Source organism: Setaria italica, chromosome III (assembly GCF_000263155.2).
Source record: "Setaria italica strain Yugu1 chromosome III, Setaria_italica_v2.0, whole genome shotgun sequence".
Taxonomy (NCBI): Eukaryota; Viridiplantae; Streptophyta; class Magnoliopsida; order Poales; family Poaceae; genus Setaria; species Setaria italica.
The window spans coordinates 17158738-17181118 of NC_028452.1; the positions used below are offsets into that span (position 1 = coordinate 17158738).

At 44.5% G+C, this 22381-nt stretch overlaps 1 protein-coding gene across 1 annotated transcript; it reads left to right on the forward strand.

Annotated features, from left to right (window-relative positions):
* Nucleotides 1–11534: 11534 nt before the first annotated feature.
* LOC101766464 (TBC1 domain family member 10B) lies at nucleotides 11535–20450 on the forward strand. Its single transcript, XM_004961743.4, has 18 exons — nucleotides 11535–11790; nucleotides 12412–12481; nucleotides 12563–13042; nucleotides 13135–13284; nucleotides 13385–13498; nucleotides 13828–13886; nucleotides 13969–14035; nucleotides 14134–14185; nucleotides 14259–14351; nucleotides 14845–14928; nucleotides 15049–15467; nucleotides 15623–15684; nucleotides 16166–16235; nucleotides 16820–16900; nucleotides 16979–17080; nucleotides 18623–18756; nucleotides 19152–19263; nucleotides 19652–20450. Exons 1-18 carry the CDS (start codon nucleotides 11747–11749, stop codon nucleotides 19913–19915), a joined length of 2457 nt encoding a protein of 818 aa, XP_004961800.1. The 5' UTR covers nucleotides 11535–11746; the 3' UTR covers nucleotides 19916–20450.
* Nucleotides 20451–22381: the final 1931 nt, after the last annotated feature.

Here is a 22381-nt window from a genome sequence, read left to right on the forward strand (position 1 = left end):
GCAGTGATTCACGCTCTGAAGATGTGGAGGCACTATCTGATGGGCACTCATTGCAATGTCTATACTGATCATAAGAGCCTCAAGTATATCTTCATTCAGTCAACTGGATATGCGTCAGAGAAGGTGGTTGAAGCTAATCAAGGATTATGACTTGGAAGTGCACTATCACCCCGGCAAAGCAAATGTGGTTGCGGATGCTCTTAGCCGCAAGGCCCATTGCAAGTGCTTGTCGGCAGTCAATTTCAAGGAAACTCTATGTCACGAGATGGCTAAGCTCAACTTAGAGATTATTTCTCAAAGTACCCTAAGTCACCTAAGCCTCGAGCCCACCTTAAGGGATCAAATTATTCCAGCACAAAGGGAAGATGAAGAGCTAAAACTCACTAGGACAAAGATTGCTTGGAAAGATGATGGATTTAAACACTTCCGACGGGATGAAAAGGGAATCATATATTATAAGAATCGATTGGTTGTACCTAATGACCCCGAGCTTAAGAAGCAAATTTTGACTGAAGCACATATGTCTAAGTTCTCTATTCACCCCAGCAGTAACAAGATGTACCATGACCTTAGACAAAACTTTTGGTGGAACGGCATGAAGCCAGAGATTGCACGTTATGTTTTGGAATGTGACACATGTCAAAGAGTTAAAGCCAGTCACTTGAAGTCAGCGGGCACTCTACAACCCCTACCTATTCCGTCATGGAAATGGGAGGATATAAGTATGGACTTCATTGTTGGATTGCCCCCTACCTCTCAGCGGCATGATTCTATTTGGGTTATCATGGACCGCCTCACCAAATCTGCACACTTTCTTCCTATTCACACTACCTACACAGCCAAGAAATATGCAGAGTTGTATCTTGACCACATTGCTTCCCTGCACGGTGTACCAAGGACGATCATATCTCATCGATGTCTTCAGTTTGTAGCACGTTTTTGGGAACAGTTACAAACTTCACTTGGCACCAAGCTAATCCGTAGCTCAACATATCACCCTCAAACAGATGGTCAGATAAAGAGAGTGAATCAAATCCTAGAAGATATGCTACGAGCTTGCGTCATCCATTATAACAAAAACTAGGACAAGTGTCTACCGTTAGCAGAGTTTTCTTATAATAACAGCTACCAAGCTAGCTTGAAGATGGCACCGTTCGAAGCCTTGTATGGTAGAAGGTGTCGGACACCCCTAAATTGGTCACAAGTTGGGGAAAGACAAACTTATGGTCCTGATCTAGTAGTAGAAGTGGAAGAGCAAGTTAAGGTGATTCAAGCCAATCTTAAAGCAGCCGAATCTCGATAAAAGAGCTATTCTGACAGAAGAAGACGACCCCTAAAGTTTGATATTGGTGATCATGTCTACCTCCGAGTCTCCCTGACTAAAGGTATACAACGGTTTGGAGTAAAAAGGAAATTGGCTCCCCGTTACATTGACCCTTATGAGATTGTGGAGATATGCGGACCCGTTGCATACCGGATCCGACTAACCGAACAGTTCTCAGCTATTCATGACATCTTCCATGTCTCCCAACTGAAGAAATGTGCCTGAGTCCCGACCGAAATCTTGGAGCAAGAACAACTCGAAATTGAACCCGACTTATCCTATGCGGAATATCCTGCCAAAGTCCTCGATCGTAAGGAAAGGTACACCCAATGACAACTTGTGAAGATGTATAAAATTCAGTGGAGTAACCACACGGAAGATGAAGCAACATGGGAAACATAGGAATACCTGAATAAAGACTTCTGCGGTTTTCTTTTCGAGCAAGGAGGTATGGTACGCAGAATCACCCCAATCTTTTCATCCAAATCTCGGGACGAGATTCTTTTTAAGGGGGGTAGACTGTAATGATTGAGCTTTGTAATGAACATCGTTAATATCAGCAAGATCATTAGAGTCATTTTGAGCTGATGATTAGCAACTTTCACAGCAAAAAGACCATGATGACCTAAAGGAGTTAAACTATTGTTTATATCCTAAACCACGTTTTGCACAACAACTTTAAGTTTCACCGACAAGAAAGGTGTCCAACTGGTTAAATACCAGCAACCTTGGTTCTCGACTTTTGTTTCTCCTTAGCCAGCCAGAGCTCTAAATCTGTGAGACAAGTTCAACCTTGGAGCCTTTTTACTCCAATCCGTTGCGATCTTGATCTAACATCTTTTGGCAAAGTTGTGCATGGGTTCAAGGACAGAAACTTGTTAAAAGGTTCTATTGGCGCGCGGTTTAAATTTTTGAGAGAAGAGTTGCAAAGCATGTAACTGCTCTGTCTCCTCGCGCCCCGAACCAGAGCCCCTGTGCGACGTCGCCACGTGGCACGCCACCACCGGCAGCTCGCCAGCAACCAACCCGCAGTCATGATGCGACGGGACAATGATAGCACTACCCAATCATGCCAGCAGGCCATCCCTCCTCTCTGTTTCGAATCCCCAGCGCCCAATCCCGCTCCACCTCTTCCCTCTCCGAGAACGCCACACTGCCGCAGCTCACCGACGCGTGCCTTCGCCCAGCAACCAGCGTCACGTGACCACACGCGCGTGCAGACCTAGCATATCCGCGTGCCTTGCAAATCTACTTTGCCCCAGCCCCAAATCCTTGCTGCCCAACCAGGGCAAGATTGCGTCTGAGCTTGCCAATGAAGGTGTCGACCAATCGCCGCCGCGACAGAGCACTTCCTTCTCCCTCGATCTTATCCTCTCGCCCGCTCGAGCTCGTTTCCTTCCTCCGAACACTTCCGCGCATCTATAAAAAGGTACCGAAGCCTCCTACTAGAGTTCCCTTCGCCCCTACCGCCATTGCCGCACTATCTGCTCTGTTTTTCTCCACCGCACTCACCGCCACACTTGGAGCTGCCACTCCGGCTAGCCCCGCGCCATGACTCCTTCACCGTCAGCTTCGCCTTGGTCGCCTAGAGCTCACCGACCTGCTCAAGGAGTCTCTGAGGCCCCTGTCTCGCCGGATCGCCGCTGCCAGTTTCCGTGACGCCGACCCGAACTACCATTGTTCCTTGTTCCGCCTCGGCTTGTTTCTCCCGACCCCGAGACCTCATCAGTAGGACCGGAGGTGAGCTGCTGACCCCCTTTCCAGCTCTTCCTGACCCTGAATCATCCGCGAAAGCGACCGGACCTTGTCCGCCTCGCCCGAGTGCTGTCCGCCTCGCCCGAGGGCTCGGTTGTGTCTTTTCTTTTGACTGAGGATATCTGTGTTAAATTCCGGGGACTTCTCTGTATTAAATCTGAGGATCCTAGTATAGTTATTCCTTAAGTCTAAGGATCAGATCGTAAGTTTTCCCCGATCCGACTCTTTTAACTCGAATTAAATTGACATAAACTTGGAAATTTCATCTTAAATCGAGGAAAAATCAGAAAACTGTGAAATCACTTTGGTTGGAATCCTCGTTCTGAGTAGAATCCAATAAAGTAGGTTTCGCACCTTTTTCCTGTAGTTTTGCTACAGTTTGGGTTTAAATCCTTGCAAATACTGTTGAAATCGCCGCCTAAGTGTTTTATCCTTGCATTGCATCTCGTGTAGAACTGAGCATTGCCGACGGCACCTACGAGCTGCATCAAGTACCCAACGAGGACCCTACTGCAGAGCTACTCTAAGCCAGAGCAGAGCCCGTTGCTGAACCCGTCGAAGGCCCTTAAGCTAACTTATCATGTGAAGGTAAGCCCCGCAGCATAACCCAGTTTTTCTAAACTTGTGCATGCCTTCTGTTGTTAATGTTTGTGCATTTACGTTCATAGGAGTTGTTTGGAAACTCTAGTTGCATGATCCTAGGTTCCTCTGTTCTGAATACTAGTATAACAGGATCTTGAGTAGCTGCTTTGCTTAAATAGGACTTGGTAAAAGTCGAGTGATTTCCTATCACTCGCGAGTTATAGGAGTTACTTGCTTTCTTTTGCAACAACTATAAGGACGATGGACGGGGCAGGGCATTGTGAATTGTTTTGGTGGTCGGTGGATTGCCCCATATGTCTAAATGAATTTGACTAAAGTCGAGATGTGCTAGTGTTCGTGATCAATTGTTTGAACAGTACTAATCTCATACCTAGTATGGGATGGGGAAGCCTAGTACCTGATTGAACCGGCAAGGGGCTTATACCCCTGCTGTCCTTGGAACGTAGTTCCCATGGTGCATCATGTGGGTGCAAGTGCGGTCACAGTACGGTAGAGACTGGGACTGTGGAGCATTGCATGCCAAAGGTAGTTTGGACCTGACACGCGCCTGGGAATTGATGGGAACAGTGGACAAGTGAAGCTATCCTTTATGGTGAGCGGATGTCGTGGGATTATTTTCCACCATGCATGGTTAAAACTCAGATCAATTCGTCTGCCTCCCACAGCTTGAGACTACTTGATCACTATGCTACACTGAGTAAGAAGAGGACATGTTGATGATGCTAATGCTGATGTTTTCTATTAATTGTTTGTATAACCATGCTTGTTCAGTATGAGTTGCAAATGTAGAATGGTTAATGAACTAGAACTCATGGCTAAAATGTTGAAAGTAAGGATCCACCACTAGTCGCTTTTGGCAAAACAACCCCCTGGCCAAACAGCCTGCGTGTCTAGGTGTTGGTCGATTAGTACCACCGACGAGTAAGTCTTGTTGAGCGTAGTTGCTCAGCCTTGTTGTGGCTTATCTTTTCAGGTTTTGTTTTGGAAGAAGGTACCGCTTGGCCCTCCAGCTCCCTTTGGGATGGACGGTCGAGTGGGCTCCCTCCTCGGACGGCGAGGATGGTGGTTACTGATGTCGTGACCGGCTTCGTCACGGTGTTGGGTGTCGACGTTAGTTACCATTGTTTATTTCCACTGTTGAACACTTTGCAAACTTGTGTTGAATTTCGAACTCCTTTATTATAATACACTTATGCACTTGTTAAAAGAATTGACTATTGTAATCTCTGCAACCGCTCACCCTCGGGTGACTCCGCTTTCGCGATCCTGTAGCATGGTTTCATCGGAAAGAATCTGACAGATAACCAAATTGGCTTGATTAAGGTGCACGATCGCATGTCAGGCGACTTAAGTGTGCCTTAGCCGAGTTAATTTGGGCGGTTCTGCCACACACGCCCGTTTGACCCTTGGATTCTGAAATCCGAACATATCAGTGAATCTGGAGGGGTGACATTCACATCCATCGTGGATTACCGGCTTTTTGAGGTCTCATTTCTAGCATTAGCTGGGAAAAGGCATAGGCTGATTAGTTGCAGCGGATCTGGACGCCTTGTTGTTGTAGATGACAGATGAGAGCATCGCGTTCTTGCTGAATCCTTTGTCTCATCGGGAGCACATTATCCTTCCTTGACTTCCAGCATGGTGATGTATGGGTTCTCTCGATGCTTGTATCTTGGGCATCAAAACACCTACTGGCGTAGAGTCATTTCTTTGTGTTAACCATTTTGTGGCCCCTAAAATCTACTCCAGTGCTAGGGTCATTGCCCGTATGCATCTGGCATTCGGGAAGCCAATCCGACTGGACTACCATTCCCTTGGAAGATTTCTGGAGCAGTTCTCCTGAACACATGCAAATCTACTTGGGGCTTCATCTTCCAACACCTCCTCAAGCCATTGGACTCTAGTTATCATGGGTTCTTGGCATGAGCAACTCTTCTCTACTCCAAGGTCAAGACCGATTGTTCTTTGTTGTTCGGGGGAAGAGGATGCACAGCACCTGGAGCTGGGACATCAACGAGAGAGATGTTGAGGTGGTGGAATTTACTCTACATTCATTCGTCGGTGATATTTGGCAACCTATTCCTTGGGAGACAGCTCTAGAGTTCCAGAATAAGATCATCCTGTTTGGACCTGACAAGTGCATTGTTGTACAAGAGCATGCCTTGTCGCTTGCCTAACCTGAAGGGAAATCACATTTTCTTCCTAGGAACTGAAGGGCATGATGAAGAGTCGCAATACTGGCTCTACCAGCAGGGACTAAGAAATGTGGCAGGCTTCAACAATGATCCTACAATCCGCATTACACAGGTTCCTGGGATCTGGATTTGGTCTCGAGAAACATGGTTGTTGCCTAGCTATGAGTAGAGCAAGTGATCTTTCATTTTGTAACAGCCGTGCCGCCGGTTTTATTTTCAGACCACACATTTGTATATATAGTACCAATATCTATATTATTAGTGATCGTCAATTATGCAGCGTATCTTAATTCTGAATGGTAAATATGCAAGAATCTAATTGAAAGTAGATTAAACCAAAGCGGTATAATCAAATGGCATGTCATAGCCATTCATCACTATAAAGTTCATAATCATCATTCTTACATATCATAATTTGCCAAATAGTACCATCAGCTACCAAAATCAAAGCATGATCCCACCTCTCAACCAGCTACCTCAGCAATAACAACAAACATCACAGCAGCAGCAAGCAGCAAACATCACGACAGTAACATGTTTCATAAGATGGCATGTCATAGCCATTCATCATTACAAAGTTCATAATCATTATTAATAGCTATCATAGTTTTCCAGATAGTATCATCAGCTACCAAAATACAAACATGATCCCACCTCTCAACCGTCTACCTAGCAATAACACCAAACATCACATTATGCCTCGCCATCGTTCCTGAATGACCTTCTATATGAGGCATGCAGCAGCGATTGCTTGACCTTCTTCACCACATTGGTGGCCTGATCCAGGTGTCCCTTCACCTTCTGCACCTCAGCGGCAGTCACTTCAAATTCCTTGTTAGCCTTTGCACATTCTACCTTCCACATCCTTGCATCGTTTTCAGCTTGCAGATTCCTGTTATCATTTCCCATTTTTAGGTGAGACATCACTGCATCGTGTCTAATTCTCTTCACCGTGTTCATCAGCTCATTGGTTATATCCCCCAATTATCCTCGCTTCATCATGTGAATCTCATAGATTTTGTCATCCACCTCCTTCTTAGCAATTCTCCATGCTTCTTCCCATGACCTTGCTTCCTTTTCAGCTTTTTCCTTCCTCTTCATCAGCTTCACCAGAACATGTTTAGTCCAGCATACCATTCAGGATCAATCCACCTAAACGACGTTCATTTCATCCCTTCATTCTGTAGACACCGATTACGTTCATACAATTCGCCATTTATAACACTAACATCAAAAGTAGAAGCAAGGTTTATTAGAATTGAAACAAGTTATCGTTTACCTCGTAGCAGCATGCATACCGGCACCTAGGGTTGTCAAATGTCCAATCATACCTCACAAAGAAAGGCAACTCGTGCTTGCACTTGTTTTCAGGCGATGGCAATCTGTAGCTATCAGTGACTCCAAGCACTTGTGGAAGCTAATAAAATACATGAACCTAGCAAATTATAAACTACTCCCTTCATTTCAAATTATCGATCGTTTTGGCTTTTCTAGATACATGATTTTTACTATGCACCTATGGGAGCTGATTCTCTGAGAGAAGTGATTTTGTGGCTGAAAGTGATTCTCTTTGATTCTTTAGTATAAACTCTTAAAATTAGGATGAAGAATCACTTCATAAACTATAGCCTATCAACTTCCAACACTAATCAGAATGCAAATCTAAGGGTACCATGAAATCGGAATATAATATCTTCAACCCAGATCCCAAATCCAGAAATCCCCTTCCCTAGGATGATAGGGGAAAGTAGCTGCACAAAACAGAAGACTGACCTGACCGGAGCTCCTCCTCATCCTCCCTTTGTAGATAGGCCCGCTAGGGTTCGCCATTCCCGCCGCGGGCGGTAGCAGATCTGCACACCGACGCTAGCTCTAGTCTTTGCCACAGCCAACAGGAGCATGGTGCTGACGAGTCTCTTATAGTAGTGTACACCTTGTCGAGAAATGAGAAATATGCCTCATGCTTGGGCCTACAACTAGCATGTGGACTACACTTATTAGAACCAAAATATATAAAATGTGTCCTTTCGAAAAAAAACATACATAGTTCATGTCTCAGTGGTAGTGCTGTCTCAGCACTTTCAAGAGGTCAAAAGTTCGAGCCTTGCTATCGACACTATTTTCTTTTTATTTTTCTTTCCTTTTTTTCATCTCAGACTATCATAATTTACCAAAACTTTTGCCACCAACTCACTTGAAACTTACATGTGGGACCTGATTGTGGTAAAGACTTCCCATTCAATCGGTAACATGTTTGACCCACGGGAGGAGCACGTTTTTCTTTTTATTTTACTGCCCTAATTATCAACTTAAACTTACATGTGGGACCCTGATTGGTTTATGACGTTTTTGCGGACCTTATATCATCACAAAACCACCATTTAATAATGAGTGACGATTTATTTTTGGCTACAGTGGCACATTTTATGACGTTCCGTAACTTTGTCACTAAATTTGCTCGGATGTAAAATTTTATGATATTTTCAGCTAGAAACGTCATAAATCTATGACGAGAACAAATGTGTTATAAAATTTTCATCATAGATCAAGATATTTCTTGTAGTGTAATCCTTTTAATAAATACCCCAGGCCTTTTTTTCATGATAGACCTCTTAAGTAAGGGTATATCCAACCTTGAAAAAATAGAGATGCTTCAAGGGGGCTCCATTATTGTGGGGAGGTAGGGGGGCTTGAACACCCCCTCCCTACTCCCTGCTATCAACCCACTCCCAACAGCTCCTGCTTCACATTGATTCGTGTGTCAAACATTTGGTAGCGTGTCATAGGTAGATTTTCCTGTTGGTGCCCTCCTTGGATTGGACCCCGCACTATACCGACGCGAGCAATCTTGAGGAGCAGTGATAGTGTCGAATTAAGGTGTCACAAAGTGCGAGAAGGGGGCATCGGTTTACTGAACTCGCGTGGCTGTTGAAGTTGTGCGACTACGGAGAAGGATGGAGCATAACCGAATGGTGGCGTTTGGTAGCAGTCTTACTTGATTCTCGTTGTCGCGGAGCACATCAAATTTCTCACATCGAAGTTTAAATCTTTAGTTGATGGGTACTGTTCATACCAAATCTTGCTAAATCGGGATTGGATGTCATCTTAAAACCAAAGTGTCAGGCTCTGGCGGTGCGAGAGGCTTCATATGCCGAGGTTAATAAAATATATGAACATAATCCTAATTCATCACTGAAAAAAGATGACGACACATACGGGACCAGTGACCCGAGACTCGGGAACAAGCTAGGGTCCACTAGCTTCACGAGTTCAAACTTTTTTTTGAAGGACCAACGGTAGCGGAGCACGTCCACATTCATTCAAAGGCCAGGCCAGAGGCCGACATGGGTTTTACAGCTTAAGACATCCTGCCAGTTCAAACCCTTTTGACAAACGAAACAATGAGCGCAGCTGGGTGCTGGTAGTGCACTGGCAAGTGGCAAACACTAAAGACAGTCGCAGACTCGCAGTTTTAGCCCATAAGGCCATAGCAATACACCCTTCTCCCTTTAGAGCAAGATTAATAGTTGAGCCAAGTACTTGGCTATTAGACGAGCCAACTCATCATGTTAGAGCCAAGTCATACAACAATAGATTTATCCTTGTCTTTAATATATTTATTAATATTTTCTATTTCATCCGCTGGACCTACTTATATCACATCCTATCTTTCTCTTCCCTATTCTTTTACTCGCATTGGATAGCAGGTAGTAAATTTATAGCTCCACTATCTTAGTTATCGTGTCGACACCGTCGATGGCATGCAGCGCCAAGCTTGCTTGTCTCTCCTCACCTTTTCTCTCCAGCTCAGCAAATGAAATGAGGTGGCGGTCGAATCAACATTGTTGTACTTGCTCTTAATTCCAATCCGCACCTAACATCTGACAAGAGCTCCTGGCTGGATTTGGAAAAAATCCAAACTCACGTAGAATATTTAGATACTAATTAAAATATTAAATATAGATTAATTACAAAACTAATTACATAAATGAAAGCTAATTCACGAGACGAATTTGTTAAGCCTAATTAGTCCATAATTTGATCATGTGATGCTAGAGCAAATATGTGCTAATCATGACTTAATTAGACTTAATAGATTCGTCTCACGAATTAGCCACGACTTATACAATTAGTTTTATAATTAATTAGTTTTATAATTAGTTCACGTTTATACCTTCTAATTGGTACCAAGCATCCTCCGATATGACCCGAAACCTGGATCCAAACACCCAAATCGGATTATCTGACAAACAACGTGGCCTCCTCCTATACTGGTACCAAGCATCCTCCGATATGACCCGAAACCTGGATCCAAACACCCAAATCGGATTATCTGACAAACAACGTGGCCTCCTCCTATACGCATAAGGAGCTCAGAGCTCACTGGCAACACGAGACGGAGCTCAGAGCTCACTGCAGAGTACCTGCACGCAAATAGTAGCTGACTGGAACAAGGAGTGTGCGCAGTAATGATTGGCGCGGTACATGCCTCGGTTCGATCGGAGACGGCATAAAAGCAGCGGCGCATGTTACGCATCGTCCCGCGGCGCCGGCGCGGCGAGGAAGGATCACAGGTGTCTCGGCGCACTCCCTGTCCCGGACGCCCCACGGATCCCGCTGCGGCGTCGCTGGAAGCACGGTTCGTTCATTTCCTCACCAACGTTGGCCTTGATCCTATGCGGCGCGATCTCTGCTGCCGTGTGCCGACAAGTGCTGTCGGTGGGTGCGGGACTAGCCCCGTTTCCACAGAAGCGTTGGCGGTGCGCCAACAAAGTCCTGAGATGCTGATGTACTCTACTGTGGACAGATTCAATTCGAGGTGTAGATGTTGACTTGCTATAAAGTCGTGTAGTGTGTCTTCAACGGCACAGTAATTCTATACTGCATACAGGAGGAGTAGGAGTAGTAGGGCTACTACGTAACTAACTAGTCCTATTTTGGAAAGGAATTATAGCTTTGTTTATACGGAGTAGCACTATTAAAAGGTAACCCACCACAATGCAAAGTCACATCCATCCTACTGCATCAGTACAAATAAGCTGCGGGCATAACACAGTGCTGGTATCAAGGACACAACAAACATAATAGAAACACACTAGGAAATACAACTCCCATCCATTATAACAAAAAAAACAAGGCCCAAGCATGCATGGTGCCAAGAAAAATTCATAAAATTTAGAATGTCAAACTTGTCCGACCATGAGACATGACTCGAAGAACTTGCTTGAAACTTAAGCATAAAACTTGCGTACATTAGGAAAATATCACAACCTAAATGATGTAGCATAGTACTTGCTTGGCTTTTGCTTGCAACATAAAAAATATCTGGTTGTTACGAAGTAATTCGTTGATTATCAGCTCCAACATAATTAGCACATCTTCCTTCCTTGGCCTTTGCCTGAAAAGAGTCAAGCTGCTTCAGAGATGGTATTTGCTTCAGAGTAGTTTGATCACGATGTGTTCCATTCCATCGAGGAAGACAGTTCAACCGCCGAGAGGCCCGGCCGCCCGGGAAGGACAACACGAGCTGTCACCGTTTCCCCGTGCACGGAGGATCGGGATCTCGGTCTCGCGGAGGACACAAGTCACGGAACCCGTACTGCGTACACCACTGCGACTGGCGAGTCCTCCTCGACCAACCCCCCCGTCCCTTCCCCCGTGTCCGCCAAGAAAAGACCGCGACGCGCGAGCCACGAGGGTGGTCAGGGTCATCCCCATTTTCCCCCGGTCCCCACACCCGAGAGTACGGACACACTCCTACTCCGCCCGCCCAGCCGGAGGAGCCCAGATCAATCCCACCGCCACGCCGCGCTCGAGCTAGCCACGCCGCCGCCGCCGCCGCCGGGTCCGCGACGACGAGGAGGAGGAGATGAAGCCCAAGAGCCTCCCGTTCATCGCCTTCGAGCACAAGCGGTGCGTTCCTTCGCTCCCTCCCCCCATCCCCCGCTCCTGCTCCCACCGCCGCCGTGGCCGTATCCTCCGCCGCTTCGGTAGCTTCTGACGACTACGGTAGTTGCCCGCTCCGGTGGCTTGGACGTTTTTTTGTTTTCGCTTGCCCGGGGATCTCGGTGTCGTTGCGGCGCGGGGATTTGGTTTTGCTGGATTTTTTCGGGTAATGCGGCGGGAAATTCCGCGCGTGCTTGTTTGCGCCGGCGGGCGTCTGGTCCCCTCCACGAATCGGAGGGGGAGTAGGTGTTCAGCTTCAGGGGAAATTGTTGGCGGAACTGCCAAAATCGGGAGCTCTGTGGTGCACTGGCGTTTGTCTTTTCGAAAAGATCTGAGGTTCCTGTGGCCGTTTCCTGCAGTAGGAGCGGACAGTTTCGGATACGTTTTGGCAGGGTAGCCGGTTATGGAATTGCGTCGTGTAGTCGTCAAATTCGTAGTGGATATGCTTAAGTCGAATCCTTCTCGCTGCTTTGAATCTGGAGTGAGGGATGCAAGTATAGAACCCTCAAAGATTTAAGGGCTAGATAAGTAGATATAGCTACATTTTAGTTTGAAACACCCCTTTCTGATGCTATGCGCTTGAATCAGGGATGCATATGGCTTTGCTGTGCGGCCCCAACACTTGCAGCGTTACAAGGAGTACGCAGGCATCTACAAGGTAGGAAGACAGGCGCCTGAATTTTCATCTGCATTGACTGATCCTGACACGCCACACACCTTGTTGGTGCTGTATTTGCAGGAGGAAGAGGAGGAGAGATCTGATAGATGGAAGCATTTTCTGGAGAGGCAGCCTGAGTCGTCTGGACAGGTTGCTGGTGATAATGCTCAGGGTGGTGGTTCTGAATCACTGCCAGAGAAGACTTCAGCAGGGCCACGGAAGATCGAAATATGGACGCCAATTAGGAAGTCCCTTGGCAACATTGAGCAGATGATGAGCCTGCGTGTGGAGAAGAAGCAATCTTCTGCTGGAAAGCAGCAAGTTGTCAGAGGCCAAGCAGATGATGGAATCCATCCCGTGAAAGTTGAAGAGGCCAAGTTGTCGGAGGACTCGGATGACGAGTTCTATGATGTAGATAAGGTTGATCCTAGCCAAGAAGTGCATTCGGGAGATACTGGGAACGCTGATAATGGAAGCAGGGGTCATGAGGAAACTTACATTTCAAAGGAAGAGTTGGAGTGTCTGGTCCATGGTGGACTACCAATGGCTTTGAGGGGAGAGGTGCAGAGTCTACGCACTGAAGCCTTTTATTTCTTTCTTTTACTTGTGATTTATTCAGCTCATTCAGCAACTCTGTGCATTTGTATTGACAGCTATGGCAAGCCTTTGTTGGTACTGGAGCTCGTAGGGTAGAAGGGTATTATGACACTCTTGCAGCAGAAGGTGAATCAGAAAATAACAAATCTTCAGATTCTTCAACCTCAGAAGGTGTCCATGAAAAGTGGATAGGGCAAATAGAGAAGGTATCTGTTTATGGACATTTTTATGGGGAATCATTCCTTTTTGGATAACTTACTGCCGGAAAGTCTAATAGAGTTCACTCTGCAACTTGGCTCCTTATAGGACTTGCCTAGAACTTTTCCGGGCCATCCTGCTTTAGATGAGGATGGAAGAAATGCTTTGAGACGCTTGCTTATAGCTTATGCTAAACACAACCCATCGGTCGGTTACTGCCAGGTAATTCTATCCATCAAATGGTCAGCCTCATTATTGTCTTTTACGTTACCACAAAAGTCGATTGCTTCCCTGGATAACCGAAATGGCTAAGGCGAACCAATATAATTTTGTTCTATTTTTGTACTCATGCCACACCACAGTGGTGAATCTAAAACCTAGTATTCAATGCTTTCAAAAAAAAAAACCTAGTATTCAATGCTTCCGATGAGTACGAAATAATTACACTCTTTCTCAATCAATATTCTGGGCATACTGTATCGTTTTACCAACGTTTTAGCTCAGAATTCCAACATTCCTCTTAGCATAGATTCATCTTCTGAATACTGTAGGCGATGAACTTTTTTGCTGGTCTCTTGCTTCTGCTGATGCCGGAGGAGAATGCATTTTGGTATGGCCCAAGACTATTGGTGTATCTCATGTTATTGTTGGATCAAATAATCTGTTAAATCCATCGCTGGTGTATGTTACAGGACATTGGTTGGAATTATCGATGACTATTTTGATGGCTACTTTTCAGAAGAAATGATTGAGTCACAGGTACCGCAAGGTCACCCAGTAATGTTTGTTTTGCATATTGGGGGTCTGCTTGAAGCCCCAAGTTCGATTCATTCTCATGCAATTTGGTTGTATTTCAGGTGGATCAGCTTGTTTTAGAGGAGTTAGTCCGAGAGAAATTCCCTAAACTAGGTTAGCAACTCTTTCTGACCTAATGGAATAGGAAAATCCAAGCATTATGGTTTAACATACTTCTTTTGTGCAGCAAATCATCTGGATTACCTTGGACTTCAAGTTGCATGGGTTACTGGGCCATGGTTCTTATCCATCTTCACAAATGTGCTTCCCTGGGAGAGTGGTTAGACTTTATTTTACATTATTTTCATCACTGAGTACCTGTAGAAGAACATTCTCTAAAAGTATAGCTTAGCTAATGTAACAGGGTTAAATGCACAAAGCAACTAGCATCTATGATTTCAAACTATGCGTTGCTTCTAATAGACAAATGGACAATCATGATCTCATGCAAGGGAAATATTGAAATGTGAAAACTTCTATCTAAGGAAAGGGTCTAGATGATTCTGATCCAGGTCATCTTTATAAGGAGGGACTGAGTGAGAAGGGGTAAAATAAGCACTCACTACAAGGTGTGAAAGATAACTAGGCCTGCCTTACATATTAGTGGTAGTTATGGGGTACCCAGGAACACCATGTAAAACTCACTACTATGATGAGTTATTATGATCCAAGTTATCTCTATGTAAGCAATAAAACCTGCTTGGTGTAGTGATCCCATACATATATACTTGAAAAAACTTTACATCACTTATGAGTACTATTAAACATTTCAGTTCTTCGTGTCTGGGATGTGCTTTTGTTTGATGGAAACAGAGTGATGCTGTTCCGGACAGCTCTTGCGCTACTGGAGTTCTATGGTACTGGGACATAATTTTGCTTTGTTTCAATTCCCAAAAGGAAAATATAATATTTGTAGTCAGCCGATACATGGCAGTCCTCAAAGAATTTCTTTAGACTGATGCTCGCGTCAATTGCAGGTCCTGCACTTGTAACTACAAAAGATGCCGGTGATGCAGTTACCCTTTTGCAGTCTTTATCTGGTTCCACTTTTGACAGCAGCCAGCTTGTCTTGACAGCTCGCATGGGATATCAATCTGTAAATGAAACAATATTGCAAGAGCTAAGTAATAAACATCGCCCATCTGTTATAGCTTCAATGGAAGAAAGAGCGAAAGGTCTAGGTGCTTGGACGGATACCAATGGTCTTGCATCAAAGCTGTATAACTTCAAACGTGACCCTGAACCACTGGTCTCATTAAGCGATTCAGCAGACCAGTTGAGTGATGTGGGAGATGGGGATGCCAATCAAGAAAGTGATCCTGGAAACATGGATGATATGTATGGTGGCGTGACAGTCAATTCTGAGATTGATTCTTTGCCTGATCCAAAGGACCAGGTAACCTTCTCGATCGTAGTCTCTAAATCCTGCTATCTATGCTTAAAGGGTTTAATCTGTGGCACTGCCATGTTCTTTTTCTTGTCATTGGTGAAGTCTAGAGATTGCTGTAGTTTACCTCCCCATGGTATTAATGTTTAGTTTTAGCACCACAGGTTGCCTGGCTGAAGTTGGAATTATGCCGACTGCTAGAGGAGAGAAGATCAGCTGTTCTCAGGTCTGTTTATTTCTTTCCAAGTTTCCGTTACTTATTTTTTTCATAAGTTGCTGGAACCACTACAGGAGATAGGATAGGACTTTTAAATTTCTCACCAGATGTAATCAGCAGTTAGATTATAGAGTAATTTAGTGCAATGATAATGGGTAATTTTTCTCCCTTTCCTTCTTTTTAACTCTTCCAGGGGACCAGTTTTTTGAGTAATATGAACTAAAGCTGCTTTTTTTCCCACCTCATAAATCTATCATTATCGCTGAAAACAATAAATCTTTGATGAAATATAACAAGCTTATCAATTGTTTCTGGCAGCAATACAAGCAAACTTTTCACTGCTGTGTGTTTGCCAAGTTCTAGCTGTTGTACTTGTGTTGTGAAACTGTTAAACACATGATCCCTTTACTCTCTTTTAGCTGAATATTTTCCTTTTAGTCCATCTTTTCTTTTTATTTATTTATTTTCCTTTATTCTTTCTGCCTTGCAGAGCTGATGAACTAGAAACAGCGCTGATGGAAATGGTTAAGCAAGACAATAGGCGCCAATTAAGTGCAAAGGTATAGAATACTATACAGTTGTTTACAGAGAGGATATTCAGCAATGGAAATATCCAGAATCTAGATTGTATGGTACTACCTCCATTTCAGTATTTCACAATATAGGCCCACAACAGTTACGCACACAGGCCAAGGAATAAGTATAAAGAACAGTAAATGAGAAATAACACACATGCTGGCATGCCCATATTAAATTGCATGCTACAATCACTGAACCTCCTTCACATCATTAAATTAATGGTAGAGAGTGGAGATGTTGCTGTAACTGCACTCTTGCTTTCGTTAGTAAACATTTATATTTGAAACTCAAACTCCTTAGTAAAAGGTCTAAATTGTGAAACATGGGGAGTACTGTTTACCTCATTGTTGCCAATTCCACATAAATCACTTACTAACTATGTTTAGCTTGCGTTCCTAAAGCATGATTGCATAAGTATCGTTCTGTAAAATTTATGAAGTACAAACTATTTGATTTTTAAACAAATCATTCAGCAACTTCATCATAATTTTATTGTATGAGCTAAATACTTCTTGTTTTCTTGGACCAAAAGAACTGTGAAAATATTTTCACATTTTTCTTTCAGGTTGAGCAGTTGGAACAAGAAATATCTGAACTAAGACAGGCCCTGTCAGACAAGCAGGAACAGGAGGAAGCAATGTTTCAGGTACAGTTGGTGTCTGTGCGTTCTTCTAAATGCGTTTTCCTACTACTACATATCCACTAACCAGGAGTCTTGTATTAGGTCTTGATGCGTGTAGAACAAGAACTGAAAATTGCAGAGGAAGCTCGCATCTCAGCTGAGCAGGATGCTGCTGCTCAGAGATACGCTGCTAATGTTCTACAGGTTAATAATTGACTTGATCTATTGCCAACATCCGCTTTATCATTTCATGCATCAGCTATTTCCAGTCGAACTAGGTGAAATCAATCTTGTTTAGTGTAGCATCTATTATCGGTGTAGGCATGTAGCAAAAGATGAACTTTATTTTATTTATTAACATACACACATAGACTTCTCAAAGCAGCAGATGTAATACTTGGAAAATTCTCTCTGTAAGGTTGAAACAGTTGGCCTTGTTCAGAGATTAACTGGGTTTCACTGAAAACCTGTTGAACTGGTCCAATTCCTTTTCTTTTTTGTAAAGGTCTGTTTAATGTTACTTTTTTATCCCCATTTTGTCATTATGTATGTATTTTTCCTTCTTAGACATGATCCAAACTTTAAAAGATCAAATTTATTGTTAAAAAGGAAAACTGGATGGCTTCCAGGTAAACAGTCCTGAAACCCGCTTGCAAGTTGCAACCATCACATTATTTGTTTTAAGAATATCCTTTAGAGCAAGAGGTCTCTAAACAATAAAAGGTCATCCTTTGCTCTTTTTTTTTCATTTTCATTGTTCAAACTATACCTGTCATTCGGTATCATTGCCCAGTCCCCAAACCCGTACCGCATCAAATGGGTAGGGTAGGGTATCTGGGTATGGACAGAGATTCATGTACGCATGTGAAAAAGGGTAGGTTATGGATAATACCCATTGAAATAGGGCTCAGGGAGGGTATATTACCCATTTACCCACTTCATCCATCCCCAATGGTGAACCTGCGGCGGCAAGTAGGAACTGCTTGGCCCCTCCCTGATTCGTGTCCATGTCTCAGTCCGACGAGGTGTTGGCCTCCACTTTCTTCAGCCTGGTCGTCCTTGCTTGCATCAAGCTTGACAACACTGGCAGCTCGTGTGCTGCTGTGATTGGTGTCCGCCTTCTTGGTGTCACCCTGCTCAGCTTCCGTGTTGCCGACCTCAAGGCCTCGACTGGGCAACCAGCTCATCGCAGCTCTCCAAGTCCCTGGAGCTGCTGTCCACTCTGGTCTCTGCGCTGCACTTGTTGAAGGCACAGTCCAATGGATCTAATCTGAGCGGTGGCGCAGCACACAGCCACGGAGCCACCCACCTGTCACCATGCATGCTACTAGTGTTGCTCAGCTATTTGCTGGATGGACAAAGTAACAGCAGCCATCAGTGATCGGGATGCGTAGTATAGCAATAGCAGCCATCAGAGATCAAAGTTCAAAGCTTATCCATCAGTTATCCAAGTACCTATGGTTACAAATTTGGGGAGGGTGCAGTACACAATGGGTAACGGGGAGCTGGCCACTGGGTGTGGGTGGGACAAGCACGGGTGTGCACACACTCCCCAGTGACAGGTATAGTTAGCTAGTAATGCTTGTATTATTGTAGAGCTGGGTATTGACTCTACTATTATTTTGTTGTCACTCTTATAAATGTTTTTATCAGAGAATTAGCAAAATTAGTATGTGCTTTATTTCTAATCTTCTATTCTTCTATCACCTTAGCTTGTATGCTTAAAGGATCATGACATATATGCAGGAAAAATACGAGGAAGCTATGGCTTCACTTGCCCAAATGGAGAACCGAGCAGTAATGGCAGAAACAATGTTAGAGGCTACACTGCAGTACCAATCTAGCCAGCAGAAAGCACTGTCCCCATGTCCTTCTCCAAGGTATCTCAGTCTTATCTTTTCTCAATATTCTTTGTGTGAGATGGACAGCTCCTTAAAACTAGTATTAAGGCAGTGCTAATTTACCAGTTACCTTTTGCTACTCCCTCCATTAAATATATGATGTTTAAGACAAGCTAATTAGTTCATTTTTAAACTAATTTGCTTGTCCTAAACATCATGCATTTAAAAACGGGGAGGGAGTAGTATTATTTTAGCATTTCGCTGTTGACAATTGAACTTGTGCTTAATACTGCTTCTGTGTGCTCTTATAGTTTTTTAACTGAAAACAGAGTGTACTAGTACCATGATGATGAATTTTAGTTACTTAGCTTCCTGTCATTTATTGTCATAATGTTCTAAGGTTGATAATTTTCCTGCACCTGTTCCTCTTCTAGAACATCAATGCTAGATGCATCCCCTACGGCAAGCCAGACATCACAGGAGTTCCAGCCAAGAAGGAAAAACTTGCTTGGCCCATTTTCACTGAGTTGGCGTGATAAGAACAAGGTATTTTTTTTTCTTCTGGCCAAAATATAACAATTCTGAGACATGAGGCATACTGGATATGGATATGGATATGGTTGTTTTCGCCATTTAAATTGCTTAGATAAAGTCTGCAATGCAAGTATACAACAAAGGAGATACTCCACATCCTTTTGATGGCAATTTCTAGGGTTACATATTCAACCTGTTCCTATCAAGTACCGAAAATTGCGCTCTTGCTTTTCATTTCTATCCAATGTAACCTTTGAGCCTATGATACAGTACATTTTGGTGCTAGTTGTGAAATCTGAACTCTTTTAGCATGCACATCATTCTTTACCGTTGTTTTTTTAAAGCTTGCTAGTGCTGGATACACCCTTTTAAACTCGTTTTCCCCATGGATTCCTCACAGGAAAAGCAGAACAGTGCTGATGACTCCACAAACACAAAGTTTAGTAACAGTAATGATGAAATGGTAGAAACCTCCAACAAAGATGACGAAAAGCAGAGAGAAACACCAGAGCTAAATGTCGAACAGACAGCAGAATCACCTGAAGAAGATGGCAAGCTGAGAGCAGAGATGCCTAATGAAGACAATGAGCTGCCAGGAGCCCGAATAGTCACGAGCGATCTGAATGGGCACCATGAACAGATGCAAGAAATAAAATTGGATTGATAAGCAGTGTTGCACTTTACAAAATATCCATGCCACCGCGTTATATCAGTATACATCTTAACATGGTGACGGTTGAGGTATCCCTGAGGGTGGATTAAATTTTGAAATCCTCTTACCATATATTGCTGTACTTGTTCATGCCCACTCTCGGTTCCCCCTTCCCCTTGCCTTTTTTGGTTTCTTAAATTCTTTTAGCTACCACGTCAGTAGGTCTATAGGCTGTTTAATTCTTCTCCATTTTTTATGATTTGAGAAGAGAAAAGGGAGCAAGTTATATGGTTGTCCAGTTGCCGCCTTCTGATGTAAATGCATGAGAAGAATTGTAGTAGATGATAATTCTGGGCAGATGTGACACGCTTCTTGTCTTGTAAATTATCACATTTTTTTAGAAGGTGTGCTCGAAGTAAGTTATCACCATTTTAAGAGAATGGAACTGTGTTGGCGTTAACTGTGCCCTCGAGCCTTGTGTAACGTACTGTGGTTGCCTGTTGGTGCTCTACAGGCTTTCAGAAGTGAGTAAAGGGCCTTCTCATGAGTTGATCCGATTTTCGCTAAAGTTTTCAGAAACATGCACGCAATTCTCTCTGAAGTTTTAAGAAAAAACTCTTGTACCAGAAGATGCACGCAATGCTAAATGGAGTACCATTTATATATCACACAAAAAGGAGCTTGACATAGCACGACACTTTTACGTTACACGCTTGTATAGAAGACGCACGGAGCGCGCTGTTGGTCTATGGCCCCATGCAAGTCACTCTCGCCCATCTTTCTCCTTCGCCTCCATGGCTCCATCTTATCCCTTCTATTTATCGGTTCCACAGTCACTCACTCACATCGGAGGCAGAGGTTGCTTTGATGGTTAGCAACCGCTGGTCGGTGATGAGGTCACGCCTCACACCTGACACCTCCCTCCCTATCTTTCTCTGCATTTGAAGAAGGGGATGGGGATAGATTCATAGATCGATAGGAGGATGCCCGGCCGCGGTGGTTGGCGCGGCAGAGGTGGGGGATTCACAGTGGCTGCCAGCTCGGTTAATGGAAGGCAGGGTGCGAAAAGTGAACTTCTTGATGGCACGGCAAGAAGGCAAAGGTGCAGTGTCGTCGGCCACGGGCAGCGGTCAGCGGATGTGACCGCCGTGCGCCAAATGACCTCTGTTGCTTTGGACGCGCTAAACACTATCAAGCAGTCTTTGAACAAAAACCCTGTATGTTTGTTTTGTACAATAACGGAACAAGCAAGGGCATACTCTAGAACACAAGGCCCCCCAAGAAAAAGACTCCAAGAAGAGCACGAACAGGAGAACTTTGTCCTGCCATGGCACCAGCCAGTACCAACCAAACACCCTGTGAATCTGTCGCTGCTCCCTTGAGATTCAGTTGTAGCTGGGCTCTCTGCTGAATCCGCTGCCGCGGTCGGCTTTCTCCCTCGCGCTAGCGCTCTCCGCGTTCCTCGGCGCCACGAGGCTGCTGATGGTCCTCACGATCTGCCGCTTGAGCTGCCCCCTCTTCAGTGGAGGCCTCTTCTCCTTCGAGCCGAAGTTGCCGCCGCTGCTGTGGCTGTGCTGCTGGTAGGAGTAGTAATCCATGGCTGCCTTGCCGCCTCCCTCCCTTCTCGCTTCCCTCCTTGTGTTTGTGTTCTTGCGAGTGTTCGGTGCTTAAGCCAGGTGCTCACTTGTGAAGGTGATGGACTGATAGCAGAGGGCGACAGGTATTTATAATGGCGAAGGCATACTACCACCTGCTGTTTTCAGTTCGTTTGTAAAAAGAAAACATCTGACGTGTTTTTCTATTGCCGATCTTTGCAGGAACAACTTGGCTACTTCTGGGCCAGGGTGCCTAACTATATTGAATTGTGAGAACGTGTGATGAACGCACTAATCAGGGAACTTATGCTGGTTCTGAAAGGGACCGAAACTGTTAACTAGAGGGCGAGTTGGGGCCGTGTGGATCGGTCAGGGGTGCATCTTTGATTTGAAGCATCCGAAGACCACTGACCGGTCAGACTCGTCAGTCCAGCTCGAATTCGAGCTCATGTCGAACAGTAGAAAGTAGAGAAATAAACTATTCGACCTCATGGGCGTAGCTGAACGGTTGGTTCACGTTCACCGTTACGTTTGGTCTGTCAACTTCTGATGAACTGAACATGTCGTCGGAGTACAACTGCAGGTGATCAAGCCAAGGCCGGCATGGAACCATCATTGTTTATCACGGGAAATCGGATGAGTGTTGACTATGGAGCTGAGAACACGATTAAACAACTAGCACGTGCTGGCGATCGACCTTATCCTGAATCCTGAGAGGAACGAGACCACATAGACATGTCTACTGAAATGTTTAGTGGTGTCTTCTAAGGTTCAGTGCCTCTCGTTGGTGTCAGACAGCAGGGTTCAGAGGCTTGAGGTGTCAGCGTGTCAGCCATGGCCGCAGCATGCGCCTACTCACAGGACGACACCTCGACCCATGGAT